The sequence below is a fragment of the Passer domesticus genome, chromosome 1, assembly GCF_036417665.1.
Source record: "Passer domesticus isolate bPasDom1 chromosome 1, bPasDom1.hap1, whole genome shotgun sequence".
NCBI lineage: Eukaryota > Metazoa > Chordata > Aves > Passeriformes > Passeridae > Passer > Passer domesticus.
Genome location: NC_087474.1, coordinates 127,985,361 through 128,009,437, shown reverse-complemented (window position 1 = coordinate 128,009,437; position 24,077 = coordinate 127,985,361). Strand labels below are relative to the sequence as shown.

Genomic DNA, 24,077 nt, shown 5'->3' with positions numbered 1-24,077 from the left:
GGTGAATAGTTCTCCAAATGCAGCTGTAGAAAAGCAGTATGCTACACAGACTGAATTATTACTCAATATGCCAGTAAAATATGTAAAATACTGAGATTACCAATGAAAATGTTAATATTCTTTCCATTTCATCAGATGACAGAAGAAAGAGAAATAGAGATAGGAAGGGAGTAAAGGAGGGGGTGAGGGACAGAAGAAGGAAGGAGAGAATTCAGTAGCAATTTTTCTAAATGAAAGTTTCTGTGGACACAAGATCAGGATGTCTGGTTCTGATACTAAAGCACTGTTCTCAAAATAATGTCTCATGTAAAATTGTATGCAAAAATACAGCATATTTCTCAAGAAATTGCACTGATACTGTTTAAAGAACAAAGATTTTTTGATCCTTCAAAGCATCTTCATGAACTGCAGGGTGAGAGAGGCAGAGCTTGCAGATTTCTGATTGCAGAAAGGCTGAGCAGCCCTGGATAGAGTCTGTCAGTATTTGCTGACAGCTGTCAAAGATTGTTCTTTATGTTATCCAACAAGCAGAGATTGAAGGGTGGGGGTGAACTGTGGATATGCCAGTATGTGCCTAGGAAACAATTTTGTGAATTGCAGTACTTGCACAATGTTCATGGTAAAAAAAGGTTTCTGGAATTTTATTTTCTTTTATTTTCTTTGGTTTTTTGCAGAGTTGACTGTCCTTTACATTTAAATCTGTTAATTCCTCTGATACAACAATAATTTTTCTTTATGTTTTATGTTGCTTGAAAATCAAATCAAAAAAAGTTCCAAAGCAATTGCAAACCTGCCTGCAAAACCATAAACCTCCCAAGGAGACTCAACTTTAGATGTTAGCAGTAAAATCTTAAAAGTTATCTTCTAGTTAATGCTCTGCTTTGGTTTTAGGCTAACGAGTCAATGACGAATATGAAGACTTTTGTGTAAAAAAAAAATGTTAAAAAGGGAAGAGGCAGTAGGGTCTTCAGCATTTAATTTAAAATGCCAGGGTCTCTGTCCTTAAGGATACATTTAATACTGTGTAGGAAAGTCACCATCACTTTGGACTCTTTGTCTTTCATAGCCCTTATTTTGTAAATGAAGAATATCCACATTTGTGCTTTTCTGAACCCCGTGTGCTTAGGGATATAGAAAAGAAGAAGAGTAACTGAGAGGTCCCTGAACACAAAAGGTCTCCATTTACATGAGTAGGAGCATTTAACTGAATCGTTAAGTAAAAGACAAATGAGAGATCATTCTCATTCTACATGCTTTTATCTTGGACCTCAGGCTGACTTTTTAGTTTTTGTTTTGTTTTGTTCTGCTTTGTTTTCACCAGAGCTCTTCCATTTTTGAAAAGTCACAGTTTTTTCCTGAGAACTCAGCTGTAAAGTGCTGTGAGGTGCTCCGATAGAAAGTGGGCTATTCAGGTACCCTAATGCACAGTAACTGCAGCAGAGCTGATCTGCACTTTCCTGCCTCCATGTATTATAAATGAGTAGCTGTTAGAGTGCTTCCTCATTCCTCCAGCTGGTCAGCCCTCTGCTCTTGCAAACCTGCTGTTTATGACTAAGTTTTCCCTCCAGGTATGCACTTACTGACACTGATAATAGATTAAGCCCCTCTGGAAATTCTGGAACAGGCACTTCAAAGCAGGTGAGACTTCCTCATTTGGAAAACAAAACACAAGCAGGAGATAAAACTTGCTGATATAAGTTATAATCCTTTGCTGTCTGTGGCTCTCCTCACAGCTTGTGTTTTTTACCATCTGGCCCACAGTCTTCAGGGTACAAGTATTCAGGCACTGTCTGTCAGCAGGACACTCTCGCTCTACATGGCTGGTTGGGGAGCACCTGAGGGCAACCAGATAGCTGGGAATGGCCACTTTGGACAAAGAAGTTAGTTAGTTTTGTCAGACAAGAAGTTCAGTGTCACTTCTCAGTCTATTCTCGTACCTCAAGAGATATGTTTGGCAACCAAGGTATCAAGTCCTTAAAGTTGCTATTGATTTTCATCACGGGTGGGTATCTCTACAAAGGGACACCTAGGAGCCACCCTGTCTTTATAGGGGTTCTGTGCAAGGCCCCAGGAAGGTAATGGACTTTTTCAGATCTTAGCACATACCCCCATTTTTTCAGTTTATGTTTTTTAGTGCTCTAATTCTAGAGAAGATAGAAATCACACCAGGCAAATTATGCCCGATATGATGCATTTAGATGATGCTGTGATCTCTTTACCCAGTGCTCTGTTCAGTAGCTGATTTATACAGATTTCACTGGGAGTATTAGGCTGTAAAAATGGGTCAAAGCCACTGAAACTACCCACATACTCATTAGTTTTTACACCTATCTGACATTATGCAAGATATTTTTATAGTGAGGACTACAAGAGTGATTGGGGTGTCATATTTGGAGGTACTGATGTGTACAAATAATAGAGAATTAGGAGGACAGGGGAAGAGACCAAAAAGCAAGCAAAATGCTGGACTGAAGAGGATATGGGCCTGACCCCCGTGGGAGCTGGGGCCACTGCCCTGAAGAGCCACAGCATGCTGTTTGCAGGAGGGAAGAAGTTCTGGGTTCTGGGAGCTTTGCCTTGAGCAAGATGCCTCTTCTTGAGTCCTCTACCCTCAGGATCTCGGTAGAGTAAAGGCAGTGCACAGTGGAACAATTTAAGAAGTAAAATACATTTTGAGTCCAAGTATTTGCTGAGTTCCTTCAAGAGGTGTGGGCCAGGCTGCTTCACACAGCTTAAGCTGCAATCCACCAGCTGATCTAGAATATCTTTCCTCCTTGCATAGATAGGAAGTGGCTAGAATTGTGGGGCAATTTGTTGGTTTTATCTAACAAAATGAATGAGACAGCATCTCTGCTGAATATCTTTGCACTCAAAATGCAAAACTCAGGGGGATGGTGCAGATCAATTGGAAGATGTGCATACCTCTATGGCTTGAGCACGAACTGAATGCTAACTCCCTGCCTCTTGCAAATTTTACTTTGGATGACTCCTCTATATATCAGTTGCACTCTTCAGATGAATATTTTGGTTCAATGATTATACAAGCTCTGGAGACAAATCGTTCCTTATTGAAGTCTATAATGCACCTTATATGCTTTTATGTTAAAGCATTCATTTAGAATAGCTTTTAGAAATGTCTGTGCTGGGAATACAATAGCAAATAATCCATATTCAGCGACTTTCAGTCTTGTGATTTTTGGATACCAATGCCTAAGTTTTATTCTGTTTGTGGCAGAAAGTGCTGCTTGCCACTGACCTTTGAGAAAGTTAAAACTTTTCTCAGGAATCAATGAAGAGCAAGAGGAAAATTCACACATGGAAAACAGTTTGGCTTTATTTTTCAAATAAGCAGAATGATTTATTAGCAGAAGTGCGAATAATGCAGTACAGTAAATCTTGGGGCTGAATGCTGTTTCCTGTGAAATGATCTATGAAAAGGAGAAACCTGTGTGTTCATTCAAGGCAGAGGGAATGCACACACACCCAGGCTATTGCTCAGCTGCCTGCTAATAGGAGCCAGAGTGCCCTGTGAACATTCAGAGCCGCTTTCAAAGAGAAGAGCTCTGCAGTATGAACAAAGTGACTCCCCACATCCTTCCTCCTTTTCCACCACTCGCAAACCTTCTCGGAAGACTGAGGACAGCAAGTTGGTGACACTGTGTTCAGAGATGTGTGTCTGGTGACCTACCTACGTTCCCCAGTGCCCTGAGTGCCCTGGAGAGAGTAGGCTCTTTCAGACCACAAAAACGAAGACTTGACTTGACCCTTTTAACAAAAATTTTCAGAACAATTCCACCAAGAAGAAATGCACTCCCATTGTAAGAGCTGTATTTTAGACCAAAAATAGAACTGGGAACAGCTATTCATTATGCAGCATGGCTAAACAGAGCAGAGGTTTGAAAGAGTGAAAAATAAAAAAGATACGAATCACTCAGATATAAAGGCCTGTGTTTGGAGCTCTGCTACATAAAAGCAGCAACCCTCAGTCATGAAATATAGTTTATTAATTATCTCCTCAGAACCCTGAAGGACTATAAAATTATTATTGCATCATAGCAAATACAAAAATGCTAGCAACGAAAGAACTGCTTTTAGATACAGACTGTATTTTGTCTACAATCTTCTGTCTGAAAGTATGTGATTTTAGAACAAATGAAGTTTTCTGGAATGAAGCATTTTTTATTTTTCAATGTCATATGGCATTTTGTCTAGAAATTCCCTATACTTCTATTAAAAATATGTCTCTCATAAAAAAAAAAAAAGCTAAGAATGCAAGATTTCATTTCAACTTAATTTGCCATTTTTTTCACCTTTTTGATCTCACAACCCAAAATATTTGCTTGGGGGTAACCTAAAATGATCCTCTTTCTCTCCTTGATTTTTCATTTTGGGCAGTGAACCAAAAAATCAGTTATATGCATAACTACCATTAATATCTTTCTAACTTACTTAATGGAAAACATTCAAAGGCCTCCTGGAACATCATCTAAGTGTTTTAACTTTTTCCACCCTAAGAAAAATATGTGAAAATCACTTCTGACTGGTATGTACTCAGATATTTAGTATACTTGTGAAAGCAAAACTACCATGTTTTTATACATACAGCATAGTTCTTAAAGCAGATGGATTTTAAACACTTCAGTAATTCATACAAATATTAAGATTACTAAATCCTGTAACTGGACCAGTTTGTCTGTGTGGATAAGTATGTCAGACAACATACACCCCTATGACAAATATGCGGAGATACAGACACCTATACAGTACTAAGGGAAATGCTGGCCTCATAAGGCTCCAATTTCTAAATGCTATAAAAAGTGATAGAGTGAGAAAAGGATTTTGATGCAAGTTTTTTACACGTATGTCCTTGCATGCATTATTAAATCATTTTGTTGTGCTGATTAAAGCTTCCCTTGGTAGATTTTGATAAGCATATATTTCCTAAAGTCTATAATTAAATGTGATTAATGCCATTAAATAATACTGTTAACTCATTTTCCAAACTTGCCCCACATTCTGATACTATTCCAGGACTATCAACTTCCCTGCGTTTAAAGTTCTTTCTGCTTGGCATAAACTACTGAAAGACACATGGCGAAATGTAGTAGCAAAGAACAATGATTTCTCACCTAGCTCCACATCTTGATCATCTGTGAGTACAAGGATGATATTTGGTCTGATATTCTTTCGCTCCTGCTGCACACGTCCTCTGAACCTCGGGGACTTGATGGTGGAACAGTGACTTGTCAGCATTTCAGTACTGAGCACTGCCAACATGAGTGCAAACCAAGAAGGCTTCATAGTAGTTCCAGTATTTCAATGAAAACGCTGATCCAGAAGCTCCTGAACTCTAGTTTTCAAGACCTCTGCAGGGAATAAAAGAGATTCTGTTCAAGCAATAAATAAACTTCCAGTCATACATTGAAAGGATGACACTTAGGGAAGTCAAGCCTGACACATACCATTTAACATGATTATAAGCCATATTGTTGAATGAGAGCTTTATTCTGTCATTTTCTAAGAATAAACTCGGTCATTCTGCAACTATGCTCTCTCAAATAATTTTTGCTTGAAGTCATGCCTGCATTTTGTATAGACATGACTTCTGGTAAATTCCTCACAGTGCTCCTTCTCCTACACCCCACGCTTCTTTTTTTGCAGCTTGGTTCCTTACATTCAGTACCTGGGTGCAGCAAAAAATTGCCGGGATGCAGACGTGTTCAGAACATCTGTAGGAGGAGCCCTGTGAGAAGGAGAAAGCAGAAGGCTTGTCAGTCAGAGACCTCAGTATTGTGGCTGTTGCTTCAAAGTCTCCAGAACTGTTTGTTACAGCTTCTTTCTCTGTCCTGAAAGAAAAGCGTGAAAAAAAAATTGCATTCTCCATGGCTCCCCTACTTAATTTAATACCATAGCTATGCAGGGGTTGGATGGCACCTTGGCTGCAAGGGATAAAGCGCATGTGTCTCACATCATCAGACATAGGTGCTTTTCCAATATTTATAGTCACATTTATAGTGAGATTCTGAGAACAAGCATTAATTCCAGCATATGACACCTGGCAAGCACTAACACTGTTTTAGGTTAACCCACCTGCATGAGAGACTAAACCCTTAAAAAGCAGAGGGGAGAGCATGGCTGTCATTTGCAATCTGCATGGGATCACTGTGTGAAAAGTCATCTTCCCACTGACAAGAAAGCTCATATTAAATGACGGTCCATATGATCTTACCCAGCATTGTGAAAGAGCACAACCGTCCCTCAATCAATCAACAACAGAGCTGAGCACCTCATCCATAATGCACAGTACCTCTGCCACAGCCTCGTCCTTCATACTCCGCTTCCAGACTTGTCTCAGTGCCTTATCAGAGCCCCCTCTCCGTGCCTGTCAGTCAAACAGCCTTGCTTTTGTAAGACCTGCTGCAAGCACAGAGGCTTGGCTTTGCTGCAGCACATTTAAACCAGTGATTGAAAATGACTGATTGGTCTGGAGAGGAAGGAGTAGCCACTTACACTTTGACATTTTTGGCATTACTGACTGAAGCTCTGTAAAACCCGTCTGTAACACAAGGGAAGGGAGGGAATATCTGGGGGCAAAAAGGAAGGGGGTGGGAAAGAAAGCACGGAGTCATGCCTGTTCCCTCCAGGGTATTGACCTGCCACATACATTTCTTCTGGTTTTATTCTGGGGCTGTGGATAAAAGTACGGTGATATCGGTCAATTAAAAAAAAACCTCACAAAACCACCCAAGCCCAAGAACAATCAAGAAGTTTGCCCAAGGGGAAGACCGCATGGGAACTGGGGTGCGCCTTATATAATTAGACTGGAGCATAAATCACGAGATCTGTGCACCCACACCTGAGACTTCAGACATGCAACATGAGCCACAAACAGATTAATAAACAGAAATAATGAGAGCAACACAGAAGACAAAAGGGGCCTCCAATCACTCACCTAAAAGTGCGTTAATAGGGAGATGCTCTAAATTTCAGGGGAAAAAGCCACAGCAGAGGGAGGGGATGGGGCTTGGTGCTGGACTGCTAGAAAAAGGATCATGTTCTTGTTTCCACATACACCTTTTATTTTAAGCTTCACAAGTTAAACAGTTTCATACTCCTCACTCTGGCAGGCTGTAATTACACCAGAAGAGTGTGAACGTCTTTAAAAGGAAAACCCAAGTGTCTGTGGCAGAGAAATCTTGTCTTTCATTGTCTCTGCACCAACCAACACTCCAGCCTTCCGCTAACATTACAGCACTGCAAAGTCAATACAGGGGATTGCCATCGAACAGCAAATGCTACTTCAGCGATTACACAACATTCAGATAAGTAACTGGAAGTCTGTAATTAGCCTGGACGGACTTTTAAAAATAGTTCCATTTCCATGTTTATGTTCATAAGTCACATAAAATCTGACAAGAGCCCCAAAGACCAGGGATACCAGGGAAGTCAGCTTTCTTCTGACAGACACCAGATACATGCTCTTGGTGCAAAAGCAGAAATACAATGTCTCTAGATGTCTGATCTTTAAATAGTGAAACTTTGACTCACATCACAAAGCACGAAAGGCTATATGAAGTGACACTCAATGTTTAGTTTCTTACCTCAGTTGTACAGCAAACTTTTTCAGACAATGTTGACCCAGAAAGTGCAGTCATCTTGACTGCGCTGAGCAAACATTGGCACCAACGTGTTTGAATAATCCCCTACCATATGAAACTGCAAGTTCCTGACAATTACACCTCAGTGCTAATAAAATTTATGCTAATCCCAATGGACATTAACAAGTATTCTTCATTTCAACCTGTCTGGTCTGTATTAGTATTTAAAAAAAATCCCTTTCCTCTAGAATGTTTGAGGCACCTTAGGCAGGTCTTTGCTAGGAGTAAGAATATGAAAGTTTATCTTCCCGCTCTAATATTTTTGTTCTTGATGGATAAAGGAAAATATCAGGACAGATTTATACATATTAAATTAATTATCCAAGTTTCATTGAATGGTTCTTACACAAGAGCACAGTAATGCCGTGTTTTGTTGCTCATCTTTCAGTTTTGCATATGGTAAATCTTTATTAAAAGGTGATCTTTGACAACTTGTGCTTTTACAGCCTGTTTCCCAGTCCTAGAAGGAAATAAAGTAAAGAAAACTATCAAAAACAGGGTTAATAGGGAAGACAGGGCTGCAATGTTTGTGTTGGATACTGGCTGGTAGCATGTAAGTGCTCCTGCAGATACTGCAATTTGTCTTAAGAAAGAGACAAAAATAGGAGAAATTCTAAAAAACACCTTTTCAAAGTTACATGGGGAAGCAAACTGTAATTTTTTTGTGTTAAGAAATCAAGATGGTACTGGAAAATGTTTTTGTGTTTTTTTTTTTTTTTTTTAATCTAGCCAAATAAACAAGTTCTGTTCTAATTTTTGTATGGGAATTTTAGAGTATATTTTTCTTATAGAAGATACCTATGATAACCAAATTGTAGTTAGTAAATAATTGAAACCAGAAGAATCAAAATGAACTTTTTTTTTCCCCCCACAGGAGCAGAAATTCATAGTTTGCAATCACCTTTCAAGGAATAAAATCTGAAAACTTGCATCTTTAGTTGTTTCTAAGCAGCTAGTATTATAACATACAGTTCAGGGACATATTGGCATAGAGAATTAATTACCCATGAAACTTGAATTACACTGGAAGAGCACTGCAAAGAAAGGCTACACTTTGTGTGGTGTGGCATAAAAAACTATGAGGACTTTATTTCAAGGTCTCGTAAGAGAGTATCTTTCAGTGATTTAGAAGAAAAGCAAAAGGCAGAACAGTATCTTTTGAAAGTCTGTAGACTTGTTACTCATTTTGATCCAGAATTGTTCAAGATTTTTCATGGCATTGACCGAAAGTGCTTAGTTTGGAACACAGCAAAAGGCAGTCAGTATTCAAAAAAGAGCATTTGCCACTTTGTTCTTATGTCCACATTTTCACCCAGTTCACTTAAAATGCCATTTTGTGTTTGGCCAATAAAATCTGTCCAGAGTCATGCACTTTGTTTATGAAACAGGGCACTGAGTATGCACATGAATATGCCATTATAAGTTTTAAAGATATATGAACTTATTCATATTTCATAATCTACAAATGTGTCTTCCACATATCATTGCATAGAGAATTTAGCTTATATGAACACATTTCCTGTCTGTAAATCTGACATCAAATGTGGGAATAGTGAGTAATGACATGTGTTCATCTCCAGTACCATGTGCTGTGCAATGCCCCACATCAGTGATTCATGACCAAGGGGTAACAAAGGGCAATCAACTTTGTTTTCTCTGCATTAGTGTTTTGTTTTGAGCATGAACATTGAGGCATTATATTATCCAAAGTCATAGGTTAAGGCCCAATGTCCTAGTGGCCTTTCCTTTGAAATAAAAAATAGATCAGACAATAAAGGAAAGAGTGGTAAATAATAACAATAATACCACTAATAATGTGGACTGTAACTGTGGAGCTTAAGAAACACAGAATCATTAGGGCTGGAAGAGAACTCTGGAGATCATCTAGTCCAAACTTCCTGCCATGGCAGCACAGCCCTAGGTAAGCGTATCAGTCGCTACCCCTACGTTTGTATTATCAGCAAACATGAGAATGAGAATTCTGGCTTCTATTCCCTAGATACGAGTAGTAAATATGTCCCGTGAATTGAGAATGTAAGGTATCACAGGGTTCTTAAATCAATAAATTTCTAGTGCAGCATCTATTTGTGTTGTGTTCCTCTTTACTATCCAATATCCTACAGATTTGTTCTCTGTAGTTAGATATCCCTGCCTCCATAAATTGACATAGTTCTATGAAATTAAGATACAGTCCACAAACAAATGTTTTGCAACTTAGGACATTTTTAAAATTCTCTGACAAGAGCAAGAAATTGCATAAAAATACATCAAATGCATGGAAAATAAGCAGAAGGCCTTGTCATTGCAAGTGTTCAGTTGCATCATTTTTTTAATGCAAATTAAAATCTTGGATTTTTTTATAGGTTCCTCTGATAAATAAATGGATAAAACCCGTCAAAGAAACAAATCCTTGGATATCAATCACCGCAATAAAATGAGCTTTCTTTCTTCACCTCAAGCAGAAGAGCATCTTCCTATGTATCTTACCTATGACCTGCTGACCTGACAGTTTTGGCTTTAATGAGCTTTTTTTTTTAGAAGAATATGATCCCAGTGTTCTGTGTTTCCTTAAAATCTGGCTTTCAATAACAAAAAGAGAAAGGAAAAGAACAACTAGAAAATATCTCTTAATTCAGGGTTGACATTCTGCTATTGCCAGTGTTTTTTAAATTCCAAGACAACCTTGGAGATTAGTCACATTGCTGGGCACCTGCTCAGCATAATTTCAAAAGCCTGCCAGTCTGTCTGTAGTGCCAGAAACCATTGTCAGTGGCATCATGTGAACTGGAGGTGGCTTCATCCATCCATGACCTTACAAATGTCAGATTCAGGGTTTACACCTACCATTGTAAGTCCTATGCTTTAAATTGAGATGGGTCCACCTGACATTGCTGCTGTATTTGAGAGCATTTTGCATGCATGGAAACTCCAGGGTGAAAGAAGATGAAAGGGGTTTCCTGAGACACACACATACAGCTTCTCTGAATCTTTGATGTTTGTGTCCCAGGGTGGATGGACCTCTCCAGGTCTGGGACACAGACATGGTCCATGCTGTGAATCATAACAAGTCTGTGGTTTGAGACTCAACAAAATTAGCAACTTCATAAAATTAGTAATTGCATGAAGATTGTGCAGGCAGATTGAAACTACATAATAAAAGGTCAGGGAGGCAGATGTTCACCTGCACCCAGTAACCTAGTAGTTCAGAGGTATTAAATCTCTCCCCTAAATCATATTGCCTTGACGACTAGAGGGTTGTAACACTCTGCAACAGCAACTCTCACTCACTTTCACTAATACAGTGAAGCACTTCAGTGGAAAAAGTTGTTGACAGATGACTGTTTTAAGTTTAGCAATGTTAAAGCTCTTCTCACATTTTACTCTTCTATCTCGTATTAAAGGCAAACACTGCAATCTCAGACTACCAGGCACGACCGCGTAAATCTGCAGGTCATTTTCCTGTGGGAATATTGAGCCTGCAGCCATGGGAAACACAATTACAGTACAGCAGAAGTCAGGAAAAAGCAAGATTTACCATTTCTTCTTAAAGGTTAATCCCCTAATCTAGGTTGTAAAGTACAGGATTTACAGTGAACACAAAGAATGTTGTTCCTATCTGGGTCTAATCTAATCATTATCTATTGGATTTCCAGCACACTTAACTAATCAATCAGATATCTTCTCCCCTTTCAAATGTAATCTGTGTATTCTAATGATGGATCCTCAGTGCCTCAGGCTAGATTAATTTAAAGTAACTATAATTTAAAGTAATTGCAGGTAGGGAGAATCATAACCTTATATTACGTTTTTACATTGTAATTTTGCAAACAGTTACCGACAGGAAAGGAAAAAGCTTGCAGTGACTTGAAAGTGTAATGCAGGCTTGCTAACCCACTTTTATAACTTTGTACAGGTTAAGGGATATTCTTAGTAGGTAGAACTTTCCAACACTTCATCTGTTAGGGTGAAACAACAAACTCCAATAACATTTTAAAAATAAACAAGTGTAGGAGAAATGATCTACCTTTGAGAAAAGGAAAACGTGTATTTCATTTTAATGCTGCTAATATAGCTGAACAAAACATTAAAGAAAATGAAAATTAATGTTTTTATATTAACTTCAGATATGTGAAAGTTTCAAAATAAAATTCCCACATATTTTTCAGTAAGAAGAATGGCCACTGTTGAGTTACAAACTTCTAATAATATACAGTTACCTAAATTTATTTCTCACCATCTGATTTACTTTGTTTTAGTATTTCATATTTCAACACAGCCAAGAAGTGCACTTGTCATACAAAAGAGCCTGGTATAATTGAGCCAGATGATGTGCCCCACAAGTAAAATCAGCCATTCATGAAAGCTGGTCACCAGAGGCCATTTCAAACAATGCACATTTCAAAGTAATCTAAAGTAATCCCTTTTTTCTACTGATTTGGTTTCCAGGCAGTCTTAAGCACATGTGTGCAGCAAACAGGAGGCTTATTAAAACCTGATGTTATATTGGAGGCTATAATGCCACTGCCTTGTGATTGAATTCCATGTCTGTTAGTCTTCAAAGAGAGGGAAAAAATAAATTAAATTTATATGCTTATTACACATGAGTGTCATGATACGTGCAGTTTATTAGCACTTGCTAAATAATTAAGACTGAGAGAGATAATTAGATGTGAGCTAGGCTCCAAGCAGGCTTCTGATATCAGATTTTTTTTATCTTTAAAGGAAGTGGCTTTTCAGCTAGAAGGTAATATAATTACTAAAAGACTCCAATTATTTTTCAAATACAAAAACTAAATTCTGTATATGAGGGAATCTCAGGTAATTTTAAAATTCCATTTTAAACTCACATATTTTTGCTATAAATAGCATAATGGCCCACTTGCTCACTTCAGCAGTGTGGGGCATTATGAAAATATACTACACAATAACACACTGACAATTCAGTAAGTAGTCTTGCAATAGGAGATCATATGACAAGAGGTGAACAACAGCAACACAGTGTGCACATTTCTTTAAATTCCTGTTTAATTTTACTGGCTTTAGAAACCATGCAAGACCATAGCTTTCCATATCTCCTCTGGAGAGAAACCTCTTAATTTAAAGTTTCCTTTCTAGACATGTTTACTTGCCCCCAAATGTCTGTTGTCACAGGGAGGGGCTAGGGTGGGTGGTGCCTTCATGGGGGTGGGTGGTCTTGAGTGGAAGCTGAGCCTGACCCGTGGCTGCTCTGGGTTCTGTCCCTGCTGACTGCCCAGGGGGAGCAACAGCAGCTCCTGGGCACCAGAGGGGTTTATGTGAGGACTGAAGGGGGAGGAGCTGCCTGTAGGAATCTACGCATCCCTGTGTGTAAACAGGGAACATCACCTGTATTTCTAGGAGAGGAATTCAAATATATTTTTAGTTGTATTGTCAGAAGATGGACTACTCAGAAACACCACAGGACTTTAGGTAGGTGCCATCCCATGGATAGCCATGGGAGTCAGGCAGTTCTAAGTGCTTTTGGAAAACTTCCTGTGTTATATTGCAGTGCAGAAAGTAAATTTATTTTTAGCACCAGCACTTTGTGTGCTTACATACAGTGAACATGTTCTTGTGCATCTAGGTCCCCTACAGATTGTTGACTTTTTCTTTCACTTTCAGTCTGGACTTCTAGCCTAATAAATTTTTTTTTTATATAATCCCATTATAGTCTAATGAGTTTTACTTTCAATATGTTCAAATTGAATTTAATAGGGCTACTAAGATATGCACCAATGCCTCAGGTCCTGAGTTCTGCTTTTAAAGCAAGATCTCTCCTACTATGCTACATCTTGTCAAGCAGTTTTTCCAGTCTTGGCACAGTATAAATTCTGCCTTCACTGATATACATGTAAAAGCTCCTTGACAGGCCAAGAAATATGTTATCAAATAAACTCCTCCCTGACAAACCTGTACTACAGAGAAACAGCCTACTATTAATAGTAAACAGACAGACCAAACAAAACAATCTGTTACAAAAAAACAAAAACCCAAAACAAACCGTGCTTCATATCCTGTTCCATAAAACTAAGTCAGCAAGGAAGATGCAATGACTTGAGGCACTGCTCGCAACAACATCGCCCTTACTTTTAATCTCAACCTTACTTTGTAATCAGGAAGCCCTTGGAGTTCCCCAAGCTCCATTTCCTGGTGGTCCACAAGGCAGAACCCCAGCTACCAGGAACATGGGGGACTAGTGTCTGCTATCACAGAAATCCTCCCAGTCCTCTCCCCTCACCCTGCTGTCCCACTGTCCCCACTCAAGAACACACCTGAGTCTGCTCAGGGACATTTGCAGAGTGACCTGTGACTGACACACCATGGGAAAACCCAGGAAGTCATCTACACACCGTCCTGTCCTGTCGGGTGGAAATGGTTTAGTACAGGAATGGCAGCAAAGATGAGCAAGGAGTACAACTGATGGATTTTGCTGCCAAACCAGGTGTCTAAGGCTTACTTAACCTCTGATATATGTCCTGCTGTGCAAATGAAGTAAGTCTCTTGTATTCAACAGCACTGCTCAGCTCCTTAAAACAACTTCCTGAAGGCTCTTCGTTCCTGGTGCAACAATATTTTAAGATGGATGGTATCTTTATTTCAGAAAACATCTAAGCATCAATGGTACATGAAGAGAGGCCAAAATGTACAAAGCATCAGAATACTGGCTTTCATCTGAAAACTTGTGTCAAAAAAGCCTGAAATTAGAGTCACATTTGCCTGTTCAAGGACAGAAGGTACTATATACAGCTTTTTTTTTGTCTGAGGAATGCCAATTATTCTAACCTGCCTGAATTCTGAAAATCCATTCTCAAAGTGCTGTTTGAAAATACTCTTCAGTCTGACATCTAAAAAACTCAAGAATGACTTGCTGAAATTATTCTGTGAACAACTTTTTCTCAGAAAACATTTTGAAGGCTTAGCACATATAAATGCACCTTCATTTTCCTAGTGAAAATGCCTGGGGAAACACTTTCTTCATCTTTCAAGTACACATACAGGTATTTCAATTTCACAGTACTGGCTTCTGTAGATGAGAGAACAGTTTTAAAGCATGGAAGATGAAGCTGAATATATTGAGGCAAACATTTTTTGTTTCCAGCTTTGCTTTTTATTAAGCAAAATTTCTATTTAGCAATGAAGGGACATGATTTTATACCATCTTTATTTTTTATAAATATAGATAACTGTTTATCTTTATATATCATTAATTGTAAGCCTGTTCACGAGCCAAGATTCTACTCAGGTGCTCAGCACATACTGAATTATTTTTTCTAGGAGTGGTGGAGCAGGCAGCCCATCTTATGTCACAACACTGGACTGTGCATTACGCACAGAGGAAGGAAGATGGGAATGGAAATTGGTAATCATTAGGCAGAAGCTTCCGAATAATGCAGTATGGATCAGGAATGTCAAGGACTAGGATGAATAGGAAGTCAGTCCCAGAAAATGAAGAGGAGTTAGAAAGGCAAAGAGCAGGAGCTTAGCATTTTTCTTCATTTTGTATAGGAAGGAATTTGAGAAGCATCTCACTTTACAGTGATTATCAAACCTCAATGTTTGCTTTACTGGATGGTTGGGGTTTTTTTCCCTAAATGTAGATAAACTGTTCTTATATGAACGGTGTCTCATAAACTGTGTCAATGACCCAATTCAGGAATGTTTAGACCAATAGAGAATCCACTCCTCTGTCCTTAGCAGGCTCAGCTGTGAGGTCAAACCAGGCTGCTCAGGACTTTACCAAGTCATGTTTGAAAACCCCAAGGGTGGACACTGCCCAGATGCTCTGGGGCCCTATTCCACTGCTTAACTGTTCTGAGGGTGAAATTTGTTTTTCTTTATGCCCAGTCTGAATGACTTATATTTCAAGTTATGTCCATTGCCTTCTTGCCTTGTCCTCCTGCCATGGATGACTGTCAAGAATGAGGCTCTCTCTTATCAGCAACCTCTTTCTAGTTGGACCCCCCAAAAGCTTCTCTTTCTCCAGGCTGAACAACACTTCTCTAACTTTGTCACATGGGACAAGGACTGCAGCCCCCAAGCATCTTGATGGCCATCTGCCAAACACACTCCAGTTCATTGATGTCTTTCCCATATTGGCAACCTAGAGCTGGATATACTATTTAAGACAGTCCTAGAATTTAGTATACAGTACCATCAAAGAGCAGCATCTGTGTCTGTCATTGCCCAAAAGTCTGAGACCCTTTCTGTTGGCTTTCTGTTCCACCTATTTCATCACTGTACACAGTTTATAAGAAATTCCTGATATTTGTCCTCCTATTTAGAATTCTTAAATGCTAAATGCTAAATTTTGTTTCTCAATCAAAGGAACTAGCCAAAATTTCAGGTTTTATCCTTGTCCTTTGAAATGGGGAAAAGTCCTCAAATTATTTCAGTGGTCATTTCTTCACCAGAAATAAAACCTGATTTGAAAATATTTTCTGGTGCTTTTTTCTCTTCTTAATAAAAAAATTAGAGCAGTTGGGACTTGGAAAGAAAATACAACTTTATGTATGAGAAGAGAGGGATTTGAAATACCCAGGCCCCATGTAAATGCAAAGAGCACAGTTGGAATGAAACAAATGATCTCACTGGTTTCTGATGAGCTGGGTGGTGTAAATGTTTCACACTAACCACACTGCATGCTCATAATACAGGAGCTAATTCATCTGCCATGAATACATTCCTGTATATGTTGTCCCTTAAAATAAACAAGCAAAAATGAGTAATTTATTGAGTTAAACGAATAGTTTTCCAGAGGGACCCCTTATGTCCCATATGACTGATTTTAAAGTCTAAATGAAGGCAGCTTAAATGCTACATCCTCTGTCTCACTATGTGAAACAGATACTGCTTTAAAATATGGAATTTCAATTTTTTTTTAACACTGTCAACAAGTTCCAATTGTTCCTTAAAATTTCATTTGGACTGCTTATTCATTTCTTGGAAGACTGCAAAACTCTAAACACAGGGCTGCAGATGGTGAATCATGACAATTTTCCAAAGTCTCTATTGCATTGCATTTGCAAAATATGTTTATTTCTAGATTTAATTTAAGAAATTTTGAAGGAAAATTTGTAACTACAATAAAGCAGTTTTATAGGAAAAGTCTCCTAAAAAAGAAGTCAAATCAGCTCTGCATGCATTAAATTTTAAAAAATAATTTTTACACTTCAATATCTTAAAATTTATCAAAAATATATTATTCCTGAGATGTCATTATCATCTGTTAACCACACAATGATTAATGTGTTTCCCAGAGTTTTTCTTCCCTAGAAATGAAGTTATTAATTCTTCCCAAAAGTACAGGTTACTCACAGAGACAAGCTCTGATCATAAGGTCTTACTAGTAGATAGTCTGAGACTGAGGGTCGCAGGTTTCTTAGATTAATACAGACTCCAAACAACTTCCCTCCAAAATTAAAGGTGCTTTCCATGGCCTACAGTGAAAAACAAACAATGCCTCTTGAACAGAAGTCTCAGAAAAAGTCTACAAGAAGGCCATGGCATAATCCCCAGTGTTTTCTGCGCATTTTCCTTTGTGGCAGAAGAATTCAGAACTGAACATGAACACAGAAAAATTTCAGGACTGAAAATACTGTGTAATTTTTGTTTAGTGTCCTGATGCATATCTGGAGATGGAAATAAAGAAAAGGATCAAAACTGCTTGGGAAAGCCACTTACTGTGGTAGTGGTGGCATGCAGAGAGGCACCATGCAAATAATTCCGCATCGAATAAAAGATGATGCCCTGGTAATACAGCATCTTCATATGTTGGTTCATTTATTCAAGTTTATAATGTGATTTTATAAAATTCGTGGCTCTCCTTAGCACCTCCTTTAAAATCAAGGTGGTTTTGAACACAGGACACACCCTAAATCCCCTCCCTATTTTGAGGATGTGGGTGAGAGCACCACAGAGCACAGTGCATAACCCACACTCAGTCCCCTGCTTGCATTACCCCACCTTCTTGTTTTTCCATTTTATTTAAAGCTCCTTGAAACTTATCTTTTCCCCAGCCTGGTATAATATGGTCAGACTATAGACATGTTTAAATTTGGTCAAAAATATATACCAAACATTTCAGGGTATGAAGAAGAAGAAAGAATCTGAAATGAAAAATGCATTGTGCTAAAGTATCATATGGCACCAACTTATGTTTCCATTATCTCCTACTTTTAAAAAGTTCTGTTGACCTCTGTCAGAGGCATTTATGTTAAGATTGCAATGATTTGTTAAACCCTTGCACATTTCCTCGCTTGATTTTCCTTACCAAAATAGGCCTTTATTACAATATTGAGTTACATATTCCACTTTTCACAGGGTAGAGCTGGTAAAGAGATATGACAAAATGTCTGAGCATTGGCATCTGTTTCCTACACCTGCTAATGCAATTTTTTGTGTATCTGCAAATGAAATCCTCCTGTGTTTCCAGCGACACCTATGAGCACATTTTCAGGACACCGCGTGAGCCCTGTGGGGCATGGCCAGGAGCAGCCGGGCAGGATCTTGGCAGCCTGTTCCATCCTAACCCACAGCCAGCAGCGGGGCAGGAGGATGTAACAGAGGCACCCTTGGCTCCCTGGGGATGAGGACCGGCACAGGCCAGGCTGGGAAATGCCTGGGGGGAGTCTAGGAGCCTACAGGACTCCATTCCAGGAAATGGAGTGCTGTACTTTGGACAGATGCAGGGAATCCTGGAAGGCTGAAATGGGGTCCTGGGCACAGGCAGGGAGATGTAGGCGCTGGAGAGTGGGCAGGGGCAGGCAGAGCCAGCGGTGCTTTTTGGCTGTGACACACAGCAGCAGCAACTGGATCAGTTGTAAGTGGCTGAACAGTGGTCTGTCTGGCTGAAGGAGAATCAAAACCATTGTCTATAACTTCAGGAAAGTTTCCCTAGAAATGGTATTTCACCAGGAAACTGTGACAGGTAGAACCATAGAATTAGCTAGTGTGTGTGCCACGGTGTAAACAACAACAACCAAGACCTGTGATACAGTAGAATGTCACAAATCACCTTTAACAGCATGATAAAAAGGAGACTATTTATTATAAATTACCCTATCTTCTATGGTTTAACACTCAGTTCAGCAACTATGCAAAATATGTATCCATTATTAACAGTCAAATGATAGAGGTTTTAGCTTACAGGTGAGGACACAGTGGGAAGGCAATTTTAGGAAGCAAATAGCTGTAACCAAATAGCAAAGAGCTATTGCTAATACATTTTCTTTTTAGCGTGAAATTGCTTAAAACCAAGGCAGCTGATTGACTAGTGTGAATCAGATGGATCTCCTAGACTGCATGATGAATGTCACAAGTTAGCATCTAATACCTGCCTAAGGCTTGAAAAACTACTCTTCATGCCATCTGTTATGGAAATATCCTGTTGAATAGGACTCTTGGACAAATTTTTAATCTGCCATTCTCTGTTTGTAAATGATACATGGAATATAACACTGCCAGTATTTTTTCATGTTTTCTTACATAATGTTCATAAAAGTTATGTAAGAAACTTCATAAGAGTTACTTGATTTACCATGCAAAGAATTAGTTAATTGATTATCACTGCTATCAACACAATAGCACTGAAACCAAAATGAAGAAGGATCAGATTGACTAGTCTGACTTCAGACTAAGCTTTTTGCTTACTCCCAAGTATGAGACTCAGATGGAAAATCTTTACTTTTTAATCTGAAAATAAATTTCAGTACAATTTCATGCTATAGAAAAAAAAAACAACAAAAAACCAAAAAAACACTGGAAGTCTTTTGTTTCCATTGCACTGTGAAATGAAAAAAAAAATCAGAATCCTTGAAAGCTAAACTGTCATCCTCTGGCCATCTTTACCCTTAATGAAATATATAATGTAGATCATACATCCCTATCATATTAAATTACAGGAGTAATTTAAGTACAAGGCCTGCCTTAAAACCCACTGATATTATGACTGAGGGTGTTATACCAGACAGACTTTCCAAAACCAACACCATTCATTAATTTATTTTGGATGTCAAGTGAGACTGGACCATGAACTTGAATCCTTGATGATCATTCAGGTAAGACTCCTTGATGATGTATTCCTGAACTCCCATTCATCACCCTTGCATTTGAGCTAAAACTGCCTTACACTTAATTCATCTTTTTACTTGTAAAATGATCACACACTATTCAGAAATTATTAAGAGAAATGGTGAGCTGACAATGCCGTATTTGAGTCAATGCTCAAAGTAAAAGCATAATTTCACTTACTGCTCTATACTGTAGTAATGTGAGACCGACTGTGTGTCCTGGCTTCTTCTGGGATGGAATTAGTTTTCTTCCTAGTAGCTGATATGGTGTCATGTCTTGGGATTAGTACCAGAACACATTGCATGTTTTCAGTTGTTGCTAAGTAATGTTGATACTAAGTCAAGGGCTTTTCAGCTTCTCATGCTGAAGACAGTGAGAAGGCTGAAGGGGCACAAGAAGTTGGAAGGGGACACAGCCTGGACAGCTGACCGCAGCTGATCCAAGGGATATTCCATAACATACGGCATCATGCTTGGTATATAAACTGGGGGAAAATTGCATTGTCCATCACTTTTTTGTGTATTCTAATTCTATTAGTATGAGTGTTAGTGGTATTATTATCCTTCTTTACAGAGTCATTAACTGTCTTTATCTCAAACCACAGGTTTTCTCCATTTTACTCTCCCTCATTCTGATGGGTGGGAGTGAGTGAGCAGCTCCATGGGGTTAGCAACTGGCAGGGCTCAAATCATGACCTTCAGTAATGTAAGGTGTGCATTACCTTAGGAACTAAATAAGGGAACTTAAAAAGATTTACTGATTTTTACCTATCTACTAATAAAAAAATTTCAGAGAAGTTTATTTTGCAATCTTCAGCTGTTATGTTTCTCTGCTACATATAAATATGCAGCCATCAGACATTCTACATTTAAATCCTCAAACTCTCTTTGAAGACAAAGTGATTCTAAATTGCATGATCTATGGGGCATTCAGACTTCAGTAATGACAATAACAGTGAGGACTAAAATCTGCTTGCTGCTGTGTTGTGGGCTATCTTGGCAGCTTCATCATGTTAAATGAGCGTGTCACCTATTTCTGCAAATGCAGTACATCCTGAACAACTGTAAGTTATGCCAGTTGAATTTGCTCATCCCATAAGCAGGTTATTGATATTACTTAGCTACTTTGTTCACAGGTTCCTAGACTATGTGCTGCCACAGAGAAAAGACCTCACAACAGGCTTGTACCTTAAGGAGAAACACTTGCTGGCATTTGAAAAGTAGTCACCATCTGTTGGTTTTTTTGGTTCATTACTGACACAGGCACAGGTAAGATGTCCTCTTCCATTCCACTATTGTATTTGAGTCTGTCCAACTCACATCCGAATATCAACTCATATCTGAACCGAATTTTTCTTAAGCACCTTTCCCCTGCCCTGGAGCAGGAAAGGAGTTTAAAATGACCATCAGCACAGAGGCAGGGCTTCTTACCAGAAATAAAGTAGAATCTCACATGGGAAGAACCAGGAATGCCTATTCTAGTGAAAATGTTTGTCAAGTATCATTTTTCCAAGTCTTATCTGTACATGTAACGCACCAAAAGTTCAGTAAAAGGAAACTTTTGTGATCAAGTAATCAAAGTTTTCTCTACTTCCACAGCCAACTGTTAGTGATGTTGTCATCTGTGCTGACATTGTAGTGTCTCCCTCACAATTTGGGAATTATTCTGTCTTGAACTTACCAGTGGTTATGATTCTTATTACTTTTCTTATTATTTTTATTAACCAGCCTTCTAGGAAATTACATTGACAGCTAAAGATGGGATATATGCATTAGTTACCATGCAGCCTTCTTTATTTACAAAGGTTTCCTCAATTCTGCAATTTTCCTTGGATGCTAGGTGGTTATGTATTCAGTGAATAATTCCTGCCTTTTCCTCCATGAAAATCACATAATGTATGTACATCAAAGCCGTTGTCGATAAGGAATTAGCAAGGGATCACCCTGTGGAGGGTCTCTCAGTCTATGAATACTACTAATAAGGTAATAAGTATGAGAGTTTCCTCAATATGTAATTGCTTACTCTTCATCTCAGCAGGTTTTTCTTTACCTAATCATCAGCAAAATAACCCATGTAAATCACAGAATAGTCTAGTTGTTTGATCAGTCCCTTTCTTTGTGTTAGCCCTTTGATATTTAACCTCCCATTTCAGCCAGCCTCACAAGGATGTTTTCCAGTGAAACAGTATGTCTCATTTGATGCGATATTAATCATTTGGAGAGAAGGTGCATGTTGCTAGGCTGGCAGTAAGTGTATGCATGTGAAAGCAGGGCCAGTCGTGAGCCACAATGAGTTTCTTCTGCAACAGACCAAGAGCCCTTCATCTTTATTGACCTAGGGAGCAGGTCAGATATGATGGCTGCTCTAACAAAGACATTTCTTCAATGCAAGAATGCCTTTGCAGTCACACCACCTAACCGGTCTGAAAATCTCAATTTTATTTGTCTTTAAGATACTTCAAGATAACAGCACAATATGACTGACATGCTAGAGGAAAGGCTAATACTCAATCTTTTACAAGCCATGACAGACATGCAAATTAAATCTAAATGGAGATTGTAAGCCTTTTGGCAAACTCTTAAGTAACTTTTCACCTACTAACTAAAGCAACAGCTAGCTCCAGAGGAAAGTGTCTTCACCAGAGAAATAAAACTCTCTGTCTCTATTAAAAAAACAAACAAACAAACAAACAAACAAACAAAACAAAACAAAACAAAACAAAACAAAAAAAAACCCCAAGAAACCCCCCAAACAACTAGAAAAAAGTTGTTGTGGTAAGCAAGACATTTATAGTGTCTCTTTTTAGTCTGCAAACATTTTTTTTCACCCAGCTTGTGAGAGAGCAAGCAAACTGCATACTAACTATAGCACATATCCCTGTTATTTTCTGTGATAAAGCACATGACAGTGAATTGTGTGCAAGTGGATGCTGAAAAGCAGAAACTTAGGATCAGCTTGGATTCAGGTAAAGGATAAAAACTTTCATGTGAAACACAACAAAAGAAGGATTATATTTCACCACTTTCTTGTGCTAGGGCACTTTTTCCAGCGTCACCTGAAGAATAAAACTTCCAAGGTCACTCTAATGGAAAATTAATACCCTGACACTGTGTTACGTTGGAGGCAAAATCTGAATAATTAAAATATAAATTTTAATTTATATGACAACTTCAAAAGAAGAAAAATCTAAGATAATTTATGAACTTTTCAACAACAGAATAAGCTCATACCTACAGAGATACATGACACTGTAAAACTACTCAGAGATTAGGGTTTGTAAGTTGTGTGGCAAATGTTATAGGGATCTTAGTTTATATCCTGTTTCATGGGATGAAAAGGAGCGTTTAACTGCTTGGCTCCTGCTGTTTTTGAATGAAAATCCAATGCTTCATTAATATTTATCCCTTTTTATTCTAACCCTACTATACATGCTCTCTTTTGGGAGTTTCAGGAAAACCAGCAATTATCACATCAAAGGTCATCAGTCCACCAGGGAAACTTCAATCCTTAACTGGTGGAGAATTGCTGCAGCTTTTGCAAACATCTCAGATCAGGCGAGCAAGTGTTTTCCCTCCTCCCTTCCCTCCTGTGACTCTTGTTGGTTTTATTTAATCAGCTTAGAAGACCTCCTTAGTTTTCCTGTGATGCCATACACTATCCTAGACATCAAAAAGATTTTTATACTGCCATTATATTTATACAGAGGGAATAAAAGAATAACAATGATGATTTAACCATGCTGCACAAGAGGTCCAGAGTGACACAGTCTGAAAGACTCTGCTCAGATATCCCAAAATATATTCCTGTTAAGGTCTGTTTTGAAATTATTTGCAATGCTTTTGCTTACTTCAATAGCAACAATAGCATTAAAGAAAGAAGATGGTCCATCTGGATGAAAATGACAGAGATGTTCACTTTACTGCACAGCAGAAATCAGAAGAACCACTGAGAAATGAAGACTCTACTCCTGCCAACAGCAAGTGTTAAATTAAAAAATGTCAGTCAAATGCCCAAGATAAATCAAGAAACTTTTCAAAATAACACTCTTTAAAAAAATAATAAATTCTGTGTTCATATTACTTGTCTTTTGGCTTCCTAGCCCCTAAGACTGCGCATTTTGAAACTATTTTTGGCAATCCTAGGTATTAAAATATGTTTATTTCTTTCTTTCAAATGAGAGATAAGTTTTCCTAGAATCATATGATGCCAAAAATTGAGATGTCTGATAAAGGAGAATTAGCTGGCAGTGCTACAAATGTGCTTTCTTCAGGACTGAGGAAGACAGATCTGATGACACACAATGGGAAGGGCACCACATTCATCTGTGTTTTC

The 24,077-nt window shown here is 38.5% G+C and overlaps 1 protein-coding gene across 16 annotated transcripts in view; it reads right to left on the bottom strand.

The window, feature by feature from the left end:
- Positions 1 to 24,077, bottom strand: part of SULF1 (sulfatase 1) — a 184,598-nt gene that overhangs the window by 57,958 nt on the left and 102,563 nt on the right. For 10 of the 16 annotated variants that reach the window (XM_064388755.1, XM_064388748.1, XM_064388694.1 and 7 more), the window contains 2 exons: positions 5,684 to 5,743; positions 5,130 to 5,366 (listed from right to left, as the gene is read on the bottom strand). In XM_064388755.1, coding sequence (XP_064244825.1) covers positions 5,130 to 5,301 — 172 coding nt within the window. In that variant the 5' untranslated portion in view covers positions 5,302 to 5,366; positions 5,684 to 5,743. Of the gene's footprint in view, positions 1 to 5,129; positions 5,388 to 5,462; positions 5,636 to 5,674; positions 5,744 to 6,229; positions 6,251 to 6,307; positions 6,333 to 24,077 lie in introns of those variants that run through there. The other 6 variants (XM_064388703.1, XM_064388711.1, XM_064388764.1 and 3 more) reach the window with 5 other exon arrangements.